We start from the raw sequence: 22,314 nt of genomic DNA on the forward strand, positions 1-22,314 counted from the left end.
ACATGTTTGGAAGCACTACTGTACGGTGTCATGTGGAATGAAAAACGTTGAGGTGCAATATGCAGCTCAAATCTTCATAAACGTAGTATGGTGGTCCTTTCTTGAAATTCTATTTCTACATATGAAACCCACGCGCATGCGTACATTCTAAATTACGATTTGCACAACGGTCTATCATCAAAGATGGCGGGAGCCTCCGACCCACTGGAGGACATGCTCTTCAATGAGGTAGACGAAAAAGCTGTAAGCGACTTAGTGGGCTCTTTGGAATCGCAACTTGTCAGCCAAAAGACTTCGCCCGCCACATATTCTAATATCAAGCGAGAAGGATCTACGGGCGCTGTTAGCCAGTTCTCAGGGAAACTGCGTGATCAAGCGGGGTCTCTGGAGCCGCCACAACAAGGACACCCAAAAGCGGCGTTAAACGCGGAACCCATCGCGAATCAGGCGATGTCCAATAAGATTATCAGCGCTTCCACTTCTTCCATCACTACTGGGGGTGTTTTAAACGCTGGTACTAATCTACAAACATATGGAGCCGCATCTCAAACCATTTCCACCGCACCACCAGGATCGGTAACTTTGCCTGCTCAGTCGACTAGCTTCAACAGAGGGACTATTTTGGGTCCTGCTGGCACATCAGCGGTGACTGTTCCCAATCCAAACATCACAACAACAACAACAACAACAACTATCAGGACTGCTTCACCTGGTTTACAGAGTTTTAACGGTAACACTGGAGCTCTGAAGTTGGTCAACTCGCCAGCAGCTTCCCAAGTCGGGTCAGGCAGCAGCACTGTTGTAAGTACTGTCAGTGCGGGCAATTCCAATATCATTGTGTCCATGACTTCACAACCTCCTTCTCTGCCAAACTTTACTGGACCTCAACAGTCTGCAGTGGCTATTACTCCCACTATTGCATTGCAAAGACAGCCCAGCCCCATGGCCATTGCCTCACAGAATGGAGTAATAGACCCCAAGGTTTCTGCAGTGGTCACACAGGGTGCAGGTTCCCTAGGGGCCACCACCTCTCAGGTCATGAACCACAGCAACACTCTCATGCACACTAAAATGGTGGCACCCAACCAGCCAGTCTCTGCTGGCCAATCAATAATTCTCGGAGGGTCTCCCCCTCCTGTTGTTGTTAACTCACCAATAAGCCAGCCACAGAGTGTGGCGAGTCCCACTCTCACAGCTGGGGTGAAACCAACTGTTAATGGAGTTGGTCAGCCCACAGTGACCATCGTGAGGCCCCCCAGTGCTCCTGTGATGGCTACCCCCGTACAGCAGCAGAGACCTGGGCTGTTAGCAAGTACCACGAGGACTGCTGCACCACAGCTGGCCGTCAGACCACCACAAAAGACCACCATTCAGTTACCCCCTGGATTTACCATACCACCCGGTAAGGAACCCTACTGATGTTGTAGAACTTTTAGAAACTAGGATCTGACACCCTGGAATGTTTTGACCCATTAGTCATTCAATTAATCATATTCATATAGTATGTAGCCTATAGCATAGTGTGCTATTCACTTTTGCTTAGGCCAAAACCCCTGCAAAAGAGCAACAAAAAAGTTGACAATTTAAAATGTCATATTGAGAAAGATGTGTGACCTGACTGTGTTTCTCCCTCAGGTATGGTGCTGGTGCGTACGGACACGGGACAGCTAGTGATGGTGACTCAGCAGGTTCTAGCCCAGGCCCAGGCTAAGACCCAACAAGGCCAGGCTGCTGTCTCCAACATCTCCCCCCAGCCTGGAATCCCCACCGCCGGGGCCAACATCAGAGTTAGCACTCCCAGCCAGGTACTGTATGGGGGAATCAGGCTAAAGTTGTCTGGAGTGGGCTGGAATGGATTTATATCATATTAAACGTCTTTGTATATCTGAATGGTGTGTGTCTGCCATGTAGTGTCCACATCCACAATCCTCTTGATTGGACCAAGTACAGTCATGCTGTTTGTTTGTGGGTTTGGCATAAGATCGATGCTGCTCAGGTCAGGAATATTCTGGGAGATGATGTGGTACCTGATTGTAGAAGAGCTTGTCATGAGACCATAGATTATTGTGCCTGTGGTTAGTAGTCGGGTCTTGGTGCAGCGTCGTGAGAGGCATTTAACTGCCCCCTGTCTCAACTGAAGGTCTACCCAGATGTTGTAGGAGTGTCCCATTGTTTCTTCCTCTTCACCCTATTCCCCTCTAGTGTTGTGCCAGTGTGATTTCACTTTTAGGAAGTCACAACAAGTTGACCATGTATCCCGGTACTAATCTGTAATGACTGTTTTTTTTTCGTCCAATGTCCCTCTGACCCCATGCTCCCCCTGTTCTCTGCAGGCCCCTGGTACGCCCCAGGCTGTCCGTCTGGCGTCCCCTTTCCAGGCAAGAATGGCCCAGTCCCCCTCTCCCTCTAGCCCTGCTATACAGGTGTGCACTTCTTGTCTCCAATCAACGCCTTCTGTCAGAGAACACACACCTAATTATAGTAGCTACTAACTACATCCTCTTAGTAGATTTTTACATTTTTCAGCCCTGTTTTTATTTGGTTGTTTAGTTGTTTAATTTATGTCATGTTGTAATAGTGGTTGTTTAGTCTCTCAACTGAGTTGTGTTGTCTTAACAGTTGTGTTGTTTCCACTCCTGTATAAAGTTGTAGTCATTTATGCCTGTTGTCATTCTCTCCAGAAGGCCATAACCGTGGCACCTGCGGGTGCATCTGTGTCAGTGAAAATGACCACCCCTCAGAAGGCCCAGTCTGTGATCACAGGGGGCCAGGCCTTGGTCAAGCCTGGTGCTGTACGGCCCACTATCACCCTGAACACTGCAGCAGCCAGTGCCTCTGGAAGCCCTATTGCAACAGTCTCCCAGGTTTGTCAATTGTGTTACTTGTTTTTGTCAACAGGGGTACTTTGCTTCTGACACTTTGCTAGACCTGAACATTGCAGGGTTTACCACCTTTTTTGTTTACTGTGAAGTGTGTTGTGATTTTAAATCTTCTTAAAAATAAAGTTTGATTGAATAAAATGTTATAATAAGGGGTGGTGGTGACATGAGAAGTACATTTGAATGGAAAGTAATCATACCAAATGACCCATTTTCCTCTCTTACAGGAAATGCAGGAGAATGTGAAGAAGTGCAAGAACTTCCTGTCCACCCTGATCAAACTGGCGTCCCACAACTCCCCCTCCCCTGACACATCTAAGAACGTCAAGACCCTGGTGCAGGATCTACTGGTGAGTCAAGACTCCTATAGAGGACAACTATAGATGGAAATTCTAATGACTAGATGACCTAGTCCTTGTATCATTAACACATGCCTTATGAATGACTTATGGATGTTTATAAATGAAAGTTATTAGAAAGTGTTTTTGTGCTTTGTTTTGTAGTTCTATTGTCAGCAGAGTGAAAAGGTCCATGACATTTCATTATAAAATGATTTTTTAACGGTCCCCTGTCTTTGATTAGGATGCTAAAATCGAGCCTGAGGAATTCACCACGAGTCTGCAGGCTGAGCTGAAATCCTCTCCACAGCCGTACCTCATCCCCTTCCTCAAGGTTTGTTTGTAACCCTCAGCCCCCAGCATTCCTGCCTTTTTTTAGCTTATTGCTATGCAATTGAAATGCAATTACTAAATACTATGGAACAAGTTATTACGACAAGGTTACTAGTATAATTAGTGTTACTGCACAGGTATAAGAGAAGCTTAATGTAAAGTAAACACTAAATTTCATAGCAGACCTGTTGCAGAATTATACAAAATATAGACAGTCAATTGTTGACGACATTATCCATGTAACCTGGATGTGTTTCCCTCTGTACAGAAAAGCCTCCCTGCCCTGCGGCTGTCCCTTCTCAACAACCAGCAGTCTCTTCTGGCCTCCACCTCCGCTTCTGCCCTGGCCGTCCCCTCCACCTCCACCATCAGGCCCCGGCTCCCCACCACCATCAGCCCCGCCACAGGCATCGTCAGGTCACCTACCACTGCCCTGGTATGACCCTCTGGGACTTAGACACTGGAGAGAAGCTCTGCAGTTTCTAATGGTTCTCTCTATGATGGGCCTAGTATAATTGATTTAAGGCCGTACTAGGTTATGTCTCTATAATAGGCATAGAAACACACACACACACACACTTGAAGCCATTCTATGTTGTCTATTATATTCATTGTGTTGTATTCTGTCTGTTATGTGCCACTTCGCTCAACTACTGTGAGTTCCATTTTCTGTCTTCATGTTCTTATAGCTCCTCTCTTCCCCTTCTCTCTTCCAGGGTGTGAGAAGACCAGGGGTCCAGGGGGTCCAGACCCGCATGCCCATGGTCATCACTCAGACTATACGACCGCAAGGTACTAGTACTGCATAGCACCCTCTCTCTACCCTTATGCAGACATATCCTGTCCATACAAGCTTAATTTGACATCCCAGTGCTCTCCATTTATGTTTTTGTTATTGGTGAATGGCAGGAGTTTTCCCCCAGTGGGCACTCGTTTTTCCCACATGATTCAACTTCTCAAGGCCTGCATTGTTACTAGGTGTCTCAGGTGTGATAGGGTTGGGCTCTAACAAAATGTACCAGCAGGGGATGCCCCAGGACCGGAGTTAACCCCTGGTTAAGAGCACTGCACAGAGGCCTATTTACTCACCATGCTATTGAACAGCTTGTAATGATATGTCTTGTTAATTTGTCAGGTGTAGTTACAAGAGGACCCTCTATTATCCCGGGCAGAAGTCCTGTGGGCATTGGTGCCCAGGCCTCTGCCAATCAGAAGAAGCTGAATGAGCCTGGAGGTGGGACGTTCAGGTACGTAATAGGGTGGCAGGTAGCCTAGCAATTAAGTGCCAGTAACCGAATGGTCCCTGGTTCGAATCCCAGAACAGACTAGATGAACAATCTGTCGATGTGCCCTTGAGCAAGGCACTTAACCATATGTGCTCCTGTAACTTGTTCTGGATAGGAGCATCTGCTAAATGACTAACATGTCAATGTAATATCCTGGTTGGCAGAGGAAAACTATAGGCACACTGTGGGTATCTGACCCCATGGAAACCTATTCAAGGCTCTTGGCATTGTTGGGCTAACGATGTTTACACACACAGTTTTGAGTTATAGTTCAAATCAGAGTTCAATTATTTGTTGCATTGTATTTTTTTCATTTGGTCAGGTTGGTTTTACATCGCCAAATGTAAAAATAAAAAATAAATCTATTTATGATTTTCATGAATCATCACTTGTGTGTCCCAATGTTCATAATTCTTTCGCTTTGGACTTCCAACAACATGCGTGAGGAAACAGCGCAATAGCTGCTCTAACTGCAACGGGAATAGACTATATTCAGTAGACTATATCCCCGGTATAGACCCCGTCTCACATAATCTGAATCGGATGCAATAATAAATGCGCTGCTACTCACAGAATGTTTCAGAGATATCAAGTTATGATGCTGCATGTATTTACCAAATGTTCTCAGTCACACAACCAATAATAGTGCATGACTGGTTATTTTCCTGTGTTTGGCCCAGACTGTTCTCAACTGCAGCGTACCGCACGCACCACAGTATGAATTGAATCGGACTGAGACCATCCTTTTTTAGAGAACCACTGTGTGTTGTTGAATGCTCCCAACGAACCAAACTAAGGGGGTTAACACACCAGAGTTAGACAAAACCACTCCAAACTAATTTGGCGTGAAATCCCCCTAAGATACTTTAAAAATTTCCATCATGGTGTATGTAAACCGATCAACCACAGGATGGCAGTATTTCACAGATTTTGACCCAACGGTAGAGTAGAAACATACTAAAGCTAAATAAACTCCCATCCCTGATCAGTGTAAATAACTTCATATCCTCTGAGAAATTGACTTGAAATCTACATGGTGTAATGAACCAAGATATTATCAATGTTATCTGGCCAATTCTATGATCACACCCTGATCTGTGTGTACTGTATGTCTTTAGAGATGACGATGACATCAATGACGTGGCGTCCATGGCGGGGGTAAACCTGAACGAGGAAAACGCCCGCATCATGGCCACCAACTCTGAGCTGGTGGGCACCAAGATCCGCTCCTGTAAGGACGAGGCCTTCCTCCCGCCAGGCCTGCTGCACAGACGCATCATGGAGGCTGGTAGGTCATACCAGATGAGAGGCACTTGTTCACAAGGAAATGACTGGTGTAAGGCACAAGCTGCTGAAAGTAGTGGAGCTCGGCCCTGATGTCTGTCGATCATCAATAAATGACTGGCCACACCTTGCCATCCCACCCTAGATAATGGCACTGATTGGCTGTCCCAATATAGTGTGCCTTTAACCCCTTTAACGTCTTTTCTCTCAGCCAAGAGATTTGGGGTGACCGAGGTCCCAGCTGAGACAGTGAACTACATCTCCCATGCTACCCAGGCCAGGCTGAGATCCATGCTGGAGAAAGTGTCCACTATCGCCCAGCACCGCACCGACGGGGGCAAGGTAAGCGCAGGGAGAGTAGAGGTTGTCATGAACAGAAGTACATAAACCGTGAATATGAATAACACACATAGATATGAACAACAACATGAGCAGTACACAAACTACATAAACACCACTGTTCCTGTCCCTTCTGTCTTTCACTCTCCCTCTCTCCCCTCTCTTTCTCTCTCCCCTCTCTTTCACTCTCTCACTCTCCCTCTCTCCCCTCTCTTTCTCTCTCCCCTCTCTTTCACTCTCCCTCTCTCCCCTCTCTTTCACTCACCCTCTCTCCTCTTTCACTCTCCCTCTCTCCTCTCTCACTCTCCCTCTCTCCCCTCTCTTTCACTCTCCCTCTCTCACTCTCCCTCTCTCCCCTCTTTCACTCTCCCCTCTCACTCTCCCTCTCCCCTCTCTTTCACTCTCCCTCTCTTTCACTCTCCCTCTCTCCCCTCTCTTTCACGCTCCCTCTCTTTCACGCTCCCTCTCTCCCCTCTCTTTCACTCTCCCTCTCTCCCCTCTCTTTCACTCTCCTTCTCTCCCCCTCTCTTTCACTCTCCTTCTCTCCCCTCTCTTTCACTCTCCTTCTCTCCCCTCTCTTTCACTCTCCCTCTCTCCCTCTCTTTCACTCTCCCTCTCTCTCCCCTCTCTTTCACTCTCCCTCTCTCCCCTCTCACTCTCCTCCTTCACTCTCCTTCTCTCCCCTCTCTTTCACTCTCCTTCTCTCTCCCTCTCTTTCACTCTCCTTCTCTCCCCTCTCTTGCACTCTCCTTCTCTCCCATCTATTTCACTCTCCCTCTCTCCCTCTCTTTCACTCTCCTTTCTCCCCTCTCTTTCACTCTCCTTCTCTCCCTCTCCCCTCTCTTTCACTCTCCTTCTCTCCCATCTATTTCACTCTCCCTCTCTCCCCTCTCTTTCACTCTCCTTCTCTCCCATCTATTTCACTCTCCCCTCTCTTTCACTCTCCCTCTCTCCCCTCTCTTTCTCTCTCCCCTCTTTCACTCTCCCTCTCTCATCTCTTTCACTCTCCCTCTCTCATCTCTTTCACTCTCCCTCTCTCATCTCTTTCACTCTCCCTCTCTCTCATCTCTTTCACTCTCCCTCTCTCTCATCTCTTTCACTCTCCCTCTCTCCCATCTCTTTCACTCTCCCTCTCTCTCATCTCTTTCACTCTCCCTCTCTCACATCTCTTTCACTCTCCCTCTCTCACATCTCTTTCACTCTCCCTCTCTCCCCTATTTCACTCTCCCTCTCTCCCCTCTCTTTCACTCTCCTTCTTTCTCCCCTCTCTTTCACTCTCCTTCTCTCCCCTCTCTTTCCTCTCCTTCTCTCTCCCTCTCTTTCACTCTCCCTCTCTCCCCTCTCTTTCACTCTCCCTCTCTCCCCTCTCTTTCACTCTCCCTCTCTCCCCTCTCTTTCACTCTCCTTCACTCTCCTTCTCTCCCCTCTCTTTCACTCTCCTTCTCTCCCCTCTCTTTCACTCTCCTTCTCTCCCCTCTCTTTCACTCTCCTTCTCTCCCCTCTCTTTCACTCTCCTTCTCTCCCATCTATTTCACTCTCCCTCTCTCCCTCTCTTTCACTCTCCTTCTCTCCCATCTATTTCACTCTCCCTCCCCTCTTTCACTCTCCCTCTCTCCCTCTCCCTCTCTTTCTCTCTCTCCTCTTTCACTCTCCCTCTCATCTCTTTCACTCTCCCTCTCTCATCTCTTTCACTCTCCCTCTCTCATCTCTTTCACTCTCCCTCTCTCTCATCTCTTTCACTCTCCCTCTCTCTCATCTCTTTCACTCTCCCTCTCTCACATCTCTTTCACTCTCCCTCTCTCACATCTCTTTCACTCTCCCTCTCTCCCCTCTATTTCACTCTCCCTCTCTCCCCTCTATTTCACTCTCCCTCTCTCCCCTCTATTTCACTCTCCCTCTTTCACTCTCCCTCTCTTTCTCTCTCCCTCTCTTTCACTCTCCCTCTCTCCCTCTCTTTCACTCTCCCTCTCTCCCATCTATTTCACTCTCCCTCTCTCCCATCTATTTCACTCTCCCATCTATTTCACTCTCCCTCTCTCCTCTCTCCCTTCTCTTTCACTCCCTCTCTCCCATCTTTCACTCTCCCTCTCTCCCATCTTTCACTCTCCCTCTCTCCCCTCTTTCACTCTCCCTCTCTCCCCTCTTTCACTCTCCCTCTCTCCCCTCTTTCACTCTCTCTCCCCCTCTCTCCCCTCTTTCCTCTCTCTCCCTCTCTCCCCTCTTTCACTCTCCCTCTCTCCCCTCTTTCCTCTCTCTCTCTCCCCTCTTTCACTCTCTCTCTCTCCCCTCTCTTTCCTCTCTCTCTCTCTCCCTCTCTCCCCTCTTTCCTCTCTCTCTCCTCTCTCCCCTCTCTTTCACTCTCTCCCTCTCTCTCCCTCTCTCCCTCTCTTTCACTCTCTCTCCCTCTCTCCCCTCCCTCTTTCACTCTCTCTCCCTCTTTCACTCTCCCCTCTCTTTCACTCTCTCTCCCTCTCTCCTCTCTTTCACTCTCTCTCCCCCTCTCTCCCTCTCTTTCCCCTCTCTCTCCCTCTCTCCCCCTCTCTTTCACTCTCTCTCCCTCTCTCCACTCTCTTTCACTCTCTCTCCCTCTCTCCACTCTCTTTCCTCTCTCTCCCTCTCTCCACTCTCTTTCCTCTCTCTCCCTCTCTCCCTCTCTTTCACTCTCTCTCTCCCTCTCTTTCCTCTCTCCCTCCCTCCCTCTCTCCCTCTCTTTCCTCTCTCCCTCCCTCCCTCTCTCCCCTCTCTTTCACTCTCTCTCCCTCTCTCCCTCTTTCTCTCCCTCCCTCCCTCCCTCTTTCCTCTCTCCCTCTCTTTCACTCTCCCTCCCTCCCTCTCTTTCACTCTCCCTCCTTCCCTCTCCCCTCTTTCCTCTTCCTCCCTCCCTCTTTCACTCTCCCTCCCTCCCCTCTTTCACTCTCCCTCTCTCCCTCTCTTTCCTCTCTCTCCCCTCTCTTTCCTCTCTCTCTCCCTCTCTCCTCTCTTTCACTCTCTCTCCCTCTCTCCCCTCTCTTTCCTCTCTTTCCTCTCTCTCCTCTCTCCCCTCTCTTTCACTCTCTCTCCCCTCTCTTTCACTCTCTCTCCCTCCCTCTCTCCCTCTCTTTCACTCTCTCTCCCTCTCTCCCTCTCTTTCACTCTCTCTCCCTCTCTCCACTCTCTTTCTCTCTCTCCCTCTCTTTCACTCTCCCTCTCCCTCCCTCCCCTCTCTCTCACTCTCTTTCCTCTCTCTCCCCTCTCTTTCACTCTCTCTCCCTCTCTCCACTCTCTTTCACTCTCTCTCCCTCTCTTTCCTCTCCCTCCCTCCCTCTCTCCCTCTCTTTCCTCCCTCCCTCCCTCTCTCCCCTCTCTTTCACTCTCCCTCCCTCTCTCCCTCCCTCCCTCCTCTCTCTCTCTTTCCTCTCTCTCCCCTCTCTTTCACTCTCTCTCCCTCTCTCTTTCCCCTCTCTTTCTTTCACTCTCTCTCTCCCTCTCTCTCCCCTCTCTTTCCTCTCTCTCCCTCTTTCACTCTCCCTCCCTCCCTCTCTCCCTCTCTTTCACTCTCTTTCTCTCTCCCCTCTCTTTCACTCTCCTCTCTCTCCCCTCTCTTTCACTCTCTCTCCCTCTCTCCCTCTCTTTCACTCTCTCTCCCTCTCTCCCCTCTTTCCTCTCTCTCCCTCTCTCCCCTCTTTCACTCTCTCTCCCTCTCTCCCCCTCTCTTTCACTCTCTCTCCTCTCTCCCTCTGCCTCCCTCTCTTTCTCTCCTCTCTCCTCTCTCTTCTCCCTCTCTTCACTCTCTCTTCACTCTCTCTTCCTCTCTCTCCCCTCTCTTCTCCTCTCCCTCCCTCCCTCCCTCTCTCCCTCTCTTTCCTCTCCCTCCCTCCCTTTCTCCCCTCTCTTTCACTCTCCCTCTCTCCCTCTCTTTCACTCTCTCCCCTCTTTCTCTCTCCCTCTCTCCCATCTCTTTCCCTCTCCCTCTCTCCCCTCTTTCACTCTCTCTCCCTCTCTCCCCTCTCTTTCACTCTCTCTCCCTCTCTCCCTCTCTTTCCTCTCTCTCCCTCTCTTTCACTCTCTCTCCCCTCTCTTTCACTCTCCCTCCCTCCCTCTCACTCTGCCTCCCTCTCTTCCCTCTCTTTCACTCTGCCTCCCTCTCTCCCCTCTCTTTCACTCTGCCTCCCTCTCTCCCCTCTCTTTCACTCTGCCTCCCTCTCTCCCCTCTCTTTCACTCTGCCTCCCTCTCTCCCCTCTCTTTCACTCTCCCTCCCTCTCTCCCCTCTCTTTCACTCTCCCTCTCTCGCTTTCTCTCCCTCTCTCGCTTTCTCTCCCTCTCTCCCCTCTCTCCTGTCCCTTCCTTCTCTCTGCAGGATGAGGAATGGTATGAGCCATCGACAGATGTCAGGGCCCAGCTCCGCTTTTTTGAGCAGCTGGAAAGGATGGAGAAACAGAGGAAGGATGAACAGGAGAGAGAGGTCCTACTCAAGGCTGCCAAGGTACCTACAGAACAGAGTAGTGTTCAGTAGAGACAGACCACCACCTGACTACATGCTCACTGGCTCTAGGTCATTACCACTTTACTGCATTACCCCAAATCACAAGTTGAACTCGAAGTGCCCGTTAATAGCTGCACTATTTTGAGTTGAGCAACACAATTGTGTGTGTGTGTACACTTGATCTTGGGAAGGATGTGACACCTGAAAACAGAGGTAATTAGTGGAGTTTAAACAGAGCCCACCTTCACTGGGGCGTACTCACACTCAAATCTGAAGATTATCTGCACAGTATGTTTGTTAGCTAATTACTCTTAGGAAAAATATTGCTATCTAGAACCTTAAAGGCTGTCTCCATAGGATAACATTTTGAAGAACCCTTTTGGGTTCCAGGTAGAACCCTTTCTACATAGGATTCTACATGGAACACAAAAGGATGCTGACTGGAACCACAAAGGATTCTGCTATGGGAACAGCCGAAGAACCCTTTTTTATAAGAGTGTAGCCAGCCAGTTTTAGTGGAATGATTCCAATCATTTTTCAATTTAACTGCCAATATGCCAACGTTCCATATAACAGCCACAGCCATACACTGGCTGAAATCAGTTAATGATAAGACAAGTTGTAAATGCAACAAGTACTGATAACACTCGCAGCTTCCCAAGAAAACAAAAAAATGTAGACATTGATGGACTGTTTGCATATATTTTAGAGGATATTTATATAGAAAATTGGTATAAAACCTGCATGAACTGTATATTTTGACAATGTTTTATGTTGTAAATAATTATATTACACTTTCTGATATATCACATGCCTGACTTTTATTTTCCTCCATAAGTAAAAACAGGAAATGCATTATCTACACCTCTGCTGCTGATCATTCCAATTAGGCTGGTTTGGATGTCTCCCTGACAAATGGCTGATATTATGATTCTGGAACTTTGAGGGTTTATGACATTTAGTAATTGAATAGGATCTCTATGGTTATATTATAGTTACTATTATGAGTTGTCCTTCATTCAGGCTGGATGTATCTTGTGGTTAAAGGGATAGTTCACCCAAATTACAATATTACATATTGGTTTCCTTACACTGTAATCAGTCTATGCACACGGTATATGACAGCAATCAATGCTTTGGTTTAGTTTCCACAGGGAAACTTTATTTTCCCTGGAACTGTTTCCACATGATAACATTTTAGCATTTGTGGCACAAATCCCATTCAAGTCATGGGACCAATATTATGAGCAATTTTCAAGCATGTCCAAATCATCCCGAAGTATCTAAAATCAATTGTGAAGCTCAACAAAGTCACTTATATATGATTCTGGACATGATGCGCAAAAAAATTATATTGGTCCCATGACTTGAATGGGATTTGCGACACATGCTAAAACGTTAGCATGTGGAAACGGTGCCCTGGAAACTAAACCAAAGCATGAATTTGTCTCATGCCTTATCCATAGACTGCTTACAGTGTAAGGAAACCAATTTGTCATTTTGTAATTTGGATGTACTATGCCTTTTAAACACATTATATTCGGAAAGTATTCAGACCTCTTTACTTTTTTTCAAATTTTGTTACGTTACAGCCATTTTCTAAAATGTATTAAAAAAAAATATATATATTTAATCCTCATGAATTTACACACAACACCCCATAATGACAAAGCGAAAACAGGTTTTTAGACAGTTTTGTGAATGTAAATACCGGTACCTAAATACCTTATTTACATAAGTATACAGACCCTTTGCTATGAGATTTGAAATTGAGCTCCGGTACATCCTGTTTCCATTGATCATCCTTAAGATGTTTCTACAACTTGCCCCTGTGGTAAATTCAATTGATTGGATATGATTTGGAAGAGAACACACCTGTCTATATAAGGAAAAACCAGGCCATCAGGTAGAAGGAATTGTCCGTAGTGCTCCGAGACAGGAATGTGTCGAGGCACAAAACATTTCTGCAGTATTGAAGGTCTCCAAGAACCGTGGCCTCCATCATTCTTAAATGGAAGAAGTTTGGAACCACCAAGACTCTTCCTAGAGCTGGCTGCCCGACCAAACTGATCAATCGGAGGAGAAGGGATAGGATCAGGGAGGTGACCAAGAACCAGATGGTCACTCTGACAGAGCTCCAGAGTTCCTCTGGAGATGGGAGAACCTTTCAGAAGGACAACCATCTCTGCAGCACTCCATCAATCAGGCCTTTATGGTAGAGTGGCCAGACGGAAGCCCCTCAGTAAAAGGCACATGACAGCCTGCAGTAAAAGGCACCTAAAGACTCTCAGACCATGAGAAACAAGATTCTCTGGTCTGATGAAACCAAGATTAAACTCTTTGGCCTGAATACCAAGTGTCAAGTCTGGAGGAAACCTGGCACCATCCCTACGGTGAAGCATGGTGGTGGCAGCATCATGCCGTGGGGATGTATTTCAGTGGCAGGGAATGGGAGACTAGTCAGGATCGAGGGAAAGATGAGCAGAGCAAAATACAGAGAGATCCTTGATGAAAACCTGCTCCAGAGCACTGAGGACTTCAGACTGAAACGAAGGTTTGCCTGCCAACTGGACAACGACCCTAAGCACACAGCCAAGACAACGCAGGAGTGGCTTTGAGACATGTCTCTGAATGTCCTTGACTGGCCAGGCCAGAGCCCGAACTTGAACACAATCAAACTTCTCTGGAGAGACCTGAAAATAGCTGTGCAGTGACGCTCCCTATCCAACCTGGCAGAGCTTGAGAGAATCTGCAGAGAAGAATGAGAGAAACTCCCCAAATACAGGTGTGCCAAGCTTGTGGCATCATACCCAAGAAGACTCAAGGCTGTAATCGCTGCCAAAAGGTGCTTCAACAAAGTTCTGAGTAAAGGGTCTGAATACTTATGTCAATTTCAATGTTTCATTTTTAATACATTTGCAAAAAAAATAAAACATTTAAAAAATATATTTTTTGCTTTGTCATTATGGGGTTGTGTGTGTAGATTTCTTTAGGGAAAAAATAATTGTATCAATTTTAGAAAAACACAACTGTAACATAACAAAATGTGGAAAAAGTTGAGGGCTATGAATACTTTCCGAAATGCACTGTAAATGCTATAATAAGCACTGGTTTCAGACTATAGCATTGTCTTAAGCTATTGCCCCGATATCTCTCTCTCGTAACCGAGTATGCACCTTTTTTGTCTCTCTAACCGGTCTCTCTCTCTACTCTATAGAGTCGCGCCAGACAGGAGGACCCAGAACAAGCTCGGTTGAAGGCGAAAGCTAAGGAGGTAATTGCTTCAATTTTTTAAAGCTATTGACATGTTATTAATGTCCATGTACAATATAAAAAAACGATGCAGTCCATTACAGACTGACTATGCAAGAACTTCCCACCAAAATACATTCTCCATATAGTCCATATAGTCCTGCTACCTTCCCAACCATGCCACTATTTGAAGCTAGCTCTCCCCGTATTATAGCTCTGCCTTGGGCTACACTGTCTGTCTGGACAGTGCCTCGCCACTACCAGCCAGAGTGGGTACTGAGGTCAGAGAGCATTATCCATAAAGATCTGGACAGGGGAGCCCAGGTCAGGACATGTTAATCATTCTGAACATTATAGTGCATTGTAAAAGTGCATTGTAAAAGTTGCCTAATCAATATTTTGTTTTGCTGAATCATTTGTGTTTGTGCTGGGCTGGAACAAAGATGTACAAGCCCAGTCGCTCCCCAGGAGGAGGGTTGGCCACCCCTGGTTTAACGCCTAGTGGGCCAAAAACCCAAACACCTCTGGTTTTTATTATCTCTTTCTAATTGGGGACTAATTCAGACCTTGGACATCAGGTGAATGGACTCCCTGTCCAATCAATCGTATTGACTGTATGTTTGTTTATTTCATGTGTAAACTCTGTGTTGTTGTTTGTGTCGCACTGCTTTGCTTTATCTTGGCCAGGTCGCAGTTGTAAATGACAACTACCTGGTTAAATAAAGGTGAAAAAAAATACTAATAATAATCTGTGGCATTAATAAATCATTACTACTAACAGGTAGAAAGAACCATCAGTCCTTGGGCCCTCCAGGCCTATGGCCTGTGTGATAGACTAGTTTCAGAAAGTGTGATGAAGTGCCTTTACCACTTCATCAAGCAGGCAGACAGGCAGGCAAGGACCTGACCTGAAGCAACCTTGGCTAGACCGACAGAGCCCCACTCTCTGCCTTGTGACCTCATAATGCTGAAGATACAGTGCTCCTTTCACACACACGCTAGCCTGCTTCAGGCTGTTGGCCTCTGCTTCATCTTGACGTCCAGGGTCAGGTCACAGGTCACTGTACTTCGTCACCAGGGTGTGTGTGTGCGTACCATGTGCAGCACCTCTTTCAATTAGCATTACAGTGTCTTAATGAGGACATCATCGTTGCCTTGAATTATGTCTCCTATTGGTTAGTCTTCTATTGGTTAGTCTGCTATTGGTTAGTCTGCTATTGGTTCGTCTGCTATTGGTTCGTCTCCTATTGGTTCGTCTCCTATTGGTTCGTCTCCTATTGGTTCGTCTCCTATTGGTTTGTCTCCTATTGGTCCGTCTCCTATTGGTTTGTCTCCTATTGGTCCGTCTCCTATTGGTCCGTCTCCTATTGGTCCGTCTCCTATTGGTCCGTCTCCTATTGGTCCGTTGGTCCGTCTCCTATTGGTCCGTCTCCTATTGGTCCGTCTCCTATTGGTCCGTCTCCTCAACACTTCTTTCCCCCTCCTCTTCTCTCTCCCCCCAGTCTCCTCCTTTGGCACGGGCTGCTGTTTTAGCCTAGCAGTTTGTAGGACTGCTTCAGAAGGATCTGTGTTCATAGCAGATAATAATAGTCTGATAAATGCAGCTCTATATGTAGGCCTATTAGATTGTTGAACTGTCGGTCTTTTCAGGACTCATTATACGGCACCTTCTTGGCGCTGTAACTTTCTCCATTCCAGCTTTTATGCTGCCAATGATAGATCCTGTTCAGGGTGTAAATCAGCCAGGAGAGTAAACATGTCTGTGGCTCTCTCTCCCTTTCCCCTTTCAGATGCAGCAGGCGGAGCAGGCCCAGATCCGGCAGCGTGAAGCCAACCTCACTGCCCTGGCTGCCATCGGGCCCCGCAAGAAACGCAAGATGGACTCGCCAGGGGGCTCCACATCGGGCACAGAGGTAAGGGTGCTAAAATGTGGCAGTAAGAAAAGGAACACACAAATAGGATATTCAAAGTTGACAGATATCCTCATTCCCCAATGACTTTCCATCACATTTTAAGAAAACATTTTTAAGTGGGGATAGCTTCGTTCACTCTACTCTGTCATCAATACACCCCCCTTCTATCCAGCAGTGTGAATGTGACCAGAGTTGAGTGAAGGGGGTCAGTGTGGGCCTCTAGGCTTGTTGTGGGTGTCTGCACCGCTCTACCCCCTCCAAGCCCCCCCTCTCACCCCTCAGGGGAGCCATAGATTTCAGCTCTGCAGAAATAAGCCCGAGGGGGAACACAGCCCGGGGCGGCTGCAGTATGGGTGCCTCAGTCACGCCACCTTCCACCCCCACCCACATCCAGCCCAGAGGTATCCCCACAGCGATCCCAGACAAAGGGGGCTCTGTGCGGGGTGAGAGCCACGATTAGGAGAGGGAGGGAATGCAAGCGAGGGAACATTGTAGGGAAGGGGAGGGTGTAATCATGAACTTTGACAGATGCCTCAGCGTGAAAAGAATGGGGAATTACTAAGCCAAATGAACGTCTACCAAGCTAGTCAGTCAACCAGTTGATAAGTTAGCCAGTCGGTGAGCTAGTCAGGAAGTTGGCTAGTCTTTAAAATCAGTGAGCTGCTTTTGTTGCTAGCTAGTTTGTAATATGGGTATGTTGGACTACAGTCAGTCAGTCAGTTAGTTGATAGTTAGCAAGTCAACAAGGTAGTCCCGTATGGGCTGTTTATTTTTCTACTGTAGCTAATGAGTTCGAAATGCAGAAAGGTTTCCTGACTCCTTTATTCGCCGTTCCTCATACGTACCCAAACGGCCCGAAGGGCTCGTGCCAGGCTGATGTGTCTATATCTCAACCCTGATCACGCCTGCAGATGGGAGCTAAGGGGCCTGCTGGGGCTGCATGGGGCTCCAACCTCAGGGCAGAGTAGTTACAAAGGAGGCAGCTCAGCGACGAGAAGACAACGAGATGAACAATTATTTGTCATGTTTTTCAAAAAACCCTGATGAAAGCGAAGAGCCAAACCGCATTGGTTTTATCAACTTCCACTGCCCTCCAAGACTTGCTGAATTTCCTATTCACTTCAATGTGCTCCAACTTCCCGTGTGAAAGGGAATCAGTCATAGTTATATCACAAGAGGATCTTTGACCGATTTTAGTCAGAAGAGCAGGGATCTCGTGCTATCCATCATGCTTGATTGGAGTGGGTGATTGTAGCGTCTCGTTGGAGACTCCACTGGGTGTGTAACGTTGGGGGCGTTCATTGTGCCAGTATGGAGTACACACCCTTGGGCATAGGGTGTGTGCGTGTTTTGTGTGCAGGAGGTAACCACGCCTGCAGGCTGTTAAGCTGTATAATGCTCTGATTGTGTTCCTGTATGGACCTGGAGCCTCATTCCTATCCTCTAGTGTCAGCTCTCCCCTCAGGCTCTCAGCACAGAGAAGTAGAATATACACTCAATTTATATAATCGGAACCACCATTGGCTCACAAAACAACCATTACATACAGTGCCTTCAGAAAGTATTCATAGCCCTTGACTTATTCCACATTTTGTTATGTTACAGCCTGAATTGTAAATGGATGAAATAGATTTTACACACAATAAAAATGTTTTTAGAAATTTTAGCAAATGCATTGAAAATGTCATTACAAAAAATATCTAATTTACATGAGTATTCCCTGAGTCAATACTTTGTAGAAGCACCTTTGGCACCGATTACAGCTGAGTGTCTTTGGATAAGTCCCTAAGAGCTTTGCACACCTGGATTATACAGTATTTGCCAATTATTCTTTTATGAAAAAGGGTTGCAATTTCATTGAATTAGGGATAGTTTAACTAAAATATGCCACAAAACCTAGAATTGCCTTATGTGTATCCCACAAAAAAGATTCACTGTTATAAGCTAACTTTTTTGATGAATTTAAGGAAAATTCCCCAAATTTCCAGCCTTAACTTCCCATGTAAAATTTCCTGGGAAGTTTCCAACCCTTTGCAAACCTAATTCCAAATAGTCCTAACCCTTTAGTTCGGCATACACCACCACAGGGTTATTGGGTTAGGCACTGAGTTCACTAAGACATGTACAATTTCCTCACCCATTCAAACAAGCTTTAGGACATTTCAGGAGTATGCAAAACAATGCATCAATTCAAGCCACACTATTTGATACTGGCTGTTTTGAAGTGTTGTTTTTAGGTGGTGTAGAATCTTGAGAAAGCTTTTTCGGCGATTTGGAGCTGTAGGCTAAGGGTGTGACCGTTTCCCTCAGGCTGTGTCCACACCTTGTATGAAACTGTGGTGATGCATACACAAGCCTGGGCTGAATTTAAATTTCTCTAGTTAGTTAAACTGCATTGCTTGTTCCGTGCCTGCATTACTATTGCTTGAGCCTACTTGTTTTGATACACATTGCCAACACAGATATTTTAAGTCAATTAAAACAACCCTAAATCACTTACTAGTAGATGTAACTTTTTTAATGTCGTCCCTTTGTCCTCAGGTTGCTTCGGGTTCAGGGGATGGCTCTTCCACAGCTGCCTCCTCCCGCCAACAGCTCCGTCAGCGGATCACGCGAGTCAACCTCAGGGACTTTATCTTCTGCCTGGAGCAGGAGAGGGCCACATCCAGGTCCTTATTGCTTTATAAAGCTCTCCTGAAGTAGTGAAGTCCCCCAGGGTTCAGTACTCAGTTAATTACACATTCTTACTGTTCTACAGAGCTCTCCTGAAGTAGTGGGGGTACCACAAGGTTCAGTACTCAGCCCATTACAAATCCTTACGGTTCTTCACAGCTCTCCTGAAGTATGACGTCCTACAGGGTTTAGTACTCAGCCGGCCCGTTACAAATCCATTAGGGTTCTCTAGTCGACCCAATACAAATCTTTACTGTTCTACACAACTCTCCTGAAGTAGGGCGTCCACAATGATTCTGTACTCAACCTGATGCAAATCCTTACTACTCGATAAGGCTCTCCTAACGTAGGAGTAACACAGGGCTTTGTACTATGCCCATAACACATTTGTGATAAGTAAAGTTTCCCCTTTGCCCCCATCTCTACACATGCCTTCATTCCCATTCTGCATTATCAAATAGCCCCCCCATCTCTACACACACCCTCATTCCCATACCACACTATCATATATCACCCCTTGCATCTGAAGCTAAGCAACCCCACACCACCCTAACGTTGCTCCCAGATCATACTGCCCCTTAGGACAGGTACACTGGCTACTCTTTCACTTGGCCACATCCTTGTTTTTACATCACGTCTAGTCTCATTCACTAGCTGTGTGCTTTACAACGCTGAGAGCCTAGAAGCTGGCAGGTGGGCACACAACAGCATTTTTTTTTTAACCATGACTCCTATGTACCTCGATGCCTTGAATCTCTGTCCCAATTTGTTGCGTCGCTCTCAAACAACCTACAGTAGTAATATTTATGTCGGGGTCCTTGCTATTTAAGCCTAATGATTTGCCACTAAGGATGTTACATCACATCATATTTAGACTTGGACCAACAGGATTGTTTGGTCACAGTGGTCAGGATCTGTGCTCTCCAGGGGCCTTATTTATCAACTGTGCGTACATTTCTTACTCAATTCTGGCATACCTGGAGATTGTAGGATTTCTGGCATACTTGGAGATTGATCAATCCTACAAACTGTCCCATGCAACACATATGCATGTTTTTCAGTGATAAATCAGAACGAAATTACATTATATATTTTTAACAAAATGCCCTCATTAGCTGTATGATTTGGAAATGTTGGAACTGGGCCATGTCCTTTTCTAAAAGAAAGCTGAATAGCAAATTTGATGACATTTTTGTAGCGGTGTGGGCAGAATGTTTTAATCTTTTGCAGAGTCTTTTGAAAATAGAAATGCATTCTGCCTATTGCGAGTACCAAACACTGGTCGTGCATTCTGCAAGATTGATTGTCTATTGAACAATTTAAAAGTAAATGTTGCCTACAGCCCACATGAATTGTTGTTCAATATGTTGTTTATCAATACATTGTGTTTCTGAGATTAAATAGGCTATGACATCACACTTCTATCGCACAGCAATACTGTAGACTACCCATACTGTCATAGGTTACCAGCCTATTTGCTTTTGAGCATGGTTGGCTATTGAATGAGCAATGAATAAATGGTAGTCATTATTATAATTCCTGTGCATCAAACACCTCAATTTCCCCCAAAATAACAATCTTTGCTTGCAATACAGTTGATCGACCATTAGAAGTCGTACCTAGATTTACGTGGAGATGCACTTCGAATTCAAAATGGATAAATACCAACCTTTGCGGGAAAACTGGCCCACACAAGGTGTAGTAATTTTTCTGTGCGCACACACCTTTGATAAATGAGGCCCCAGGTCAAAGCCTACAAACACTGATCTGTGTTATGTACGTTTTCCCCAGCATATTGAAGAGGAAGGAACCATTTCAAAATGAAAGATAATGTTTGCATATTATGTTCTGGGCAAGTAGTGAGTTTGGGGGGAAAAAACAACTCATATTGTAACATGTTTTAAAGGTAGACTCAGCGATATGACATAGATGCAGAAAGTGAACCGCAGTGGGTCAATTACCTCAACAACTAAGAGCGTTGACGCGTGAGGCTCAACTTCTCCACTGTTTTGGTCCCTCGGCTACCATGCTTTGAACAGCGTGAAGCGAACCCGTGCACATGCGCAGATACTGTATGACTGCATCTTGCTCATCTCAATATCTGCTGCTCATGGCAAGATCATTTCTCTGAGTCTACCTTTTTAATTTACCAAACCATAAGATGAATGTTGTAGAGAATCCTATTGTTTTGATAGTGGTCAGATAAATGTACCAGGAAGTACTGTGATGCCTGCTATTAAAACACAACGTGTATACATACTAGTTCCAGACCTGGATCCAATACTTTCAAATATGAAATATGAGCTCGATTTAGATTGCCTGGTACAACAGAACCCATGGAATAGTACCATTTTTAAATGCAAACGCCAAACTAAATCAAGCCCACCTTAATTACTTGCAAGTATTTGACCCAGGTTTGGCTGGTATAATGGTACTTTAGGGTTCCTATTACTATTGGCAGAAGAGTGAAACATCTTAAGATTTTTTTTGTTTTGTTTTTTTGTGTGTTAAAAAAAGAATTGTGAGCCAATTGTAATATTCTATTCAATGGTTCATAACATAAACTAATCTCTCCTATTGTAGACGTGAATCTAGATTAATTACCAGGATCCATTTAAAGATATAAGTATCATTATTCAGATTCAACCTCATCACAGAACACAGGGAGCTGGCTCTCTTATACACTCACTCAGGCTAATCAACCATTTTAATGAAGATGACAATTAACAATGCGGTCCTAATATTGAGCACCATTCCTATATAGTTTTCTCAAGACCTGAAATTCCATCCGGGACTTTTTAATCAACTGAAAAGTCCATCACTTGCAGAAGTTTCAGCACCGCTTAACAATATCTATTGAGTGAGTGACTTTTAATGCTGATGATCAACATCAAAATGTCAATCTGTCGCGGCGATCTGTCAAGTATTTTTTTATAATGCTAATGGGATACTACTGCTTCCTTATTTTTTGGGGGGTCAAAAGCCCTTTTTCAGTTTGACTTTGAAATGACTGTCCATTAAAGGTTTTTAATGCTTTAAATGTATTTTTTACTGTAACATGCATTTGTTTATATAGTGCATAGTTCTAATTGATAAATGAAATAAAGCTGTGGTGTATGTATATTCAAGTTTAGAGTCTGGGTCTTAAGAACCCAGCTACTGTATTATGTGTTGAAGGACACATTTTTGTGACTATTTATATTTCCTACTGTCTGTGCATTCAAACCTGACGCATTTCAGGTGATGCAATTTTAGTATTGTTTGTACCTTTGCAAAAAAAACAATAATAAAGAAAGTGATTGAAAAGCACAAATATCCTAATTTCTTTGATGGTGTGTGCCAGGTTGAGTTTGGCTTATTGTGGTTTTATTGATCCCGGCAACACAGAACCAAAATGTCCCAGCTATTTGTCTGTCCACTAGAGATTACGGTCTTATACAAAACGAACAGCAGTCAGAGACCGTTGTCTTTTTGTCAATACGACTTTACAACTGGAAAATGTTGACTTAATATTAATTATTAATATCCTAAATATTAATTGAAATTGCAGTTAT

General features: G+C 45.5%; 1 protein-coding gene across 2 annotated transcripts; it reads left to right on the top strand.

Moving 5' to 3' along the window:
• The first annotated feature begins 165 nt into the window (after nucleotides 1–165).
• Nucleotides 166–22,094, top strand: LOC112218834 (transcription initiation factor TFIID subunit 4). 2 transcript variants are annotated; one of them, XM_024380041.2, is made up of 15 exons: nucleotides 166–1,402; nucleotides 1,636–1,805; nucleotides 2,334–2,423; nucleotides 2,682–2,864; nucleotides 3,107–3,229; nucleotides 3,462–3,551; nucleotides 3,819–3,986; nucleotides 4,267–4,342; nucleotides 4,686–4,797; nucleotides 5,955–6,124; nucleotides 6,332–6,462; nucleotides 10,797–10,922; nucleotides 14,140–14,196; nucleotides 15,965–16,087; nucleotides 18,629–22,094. In XM_024380041.2, exons 1-15 carry the CDS (start codon nucleotides 184–186, stop codon nucleotides 18,788–18,790), a joined length of 3,000 nt encoding a protein of 999 aa, XP_024235809.1. In that variant the 5' UTR covers nucleotides 166–183; the 3' UTR covers nucleotides 18,791–22,094. The 2 variants fall into 2 exon arrangements, with proteins under 2 accessions (XP_024235809.1, XP_024235810.1); XM_024380042.2 differs by having other exon boundaries at nucleotides 2,685–2,864.
• Nucleotides 22,095–22,314: the final 220 nt, after the last annotated feature.

This window comes from Oncorhynchus tshawytscha, linkage group LG19 (assembly GCF_018296145.1).
Source record: "Oncorhynchus tshawytscha isolate Ot180627B linkage group LG19, Otsh_v2.0, whole genome shotgun sequence".
NCBI lineage: Eukaryota > Metazoa > Chordata > Actinopteri > Salmoniformes > Salmonidae > Oncorhynchus > Oncorhynchus tshawytscha.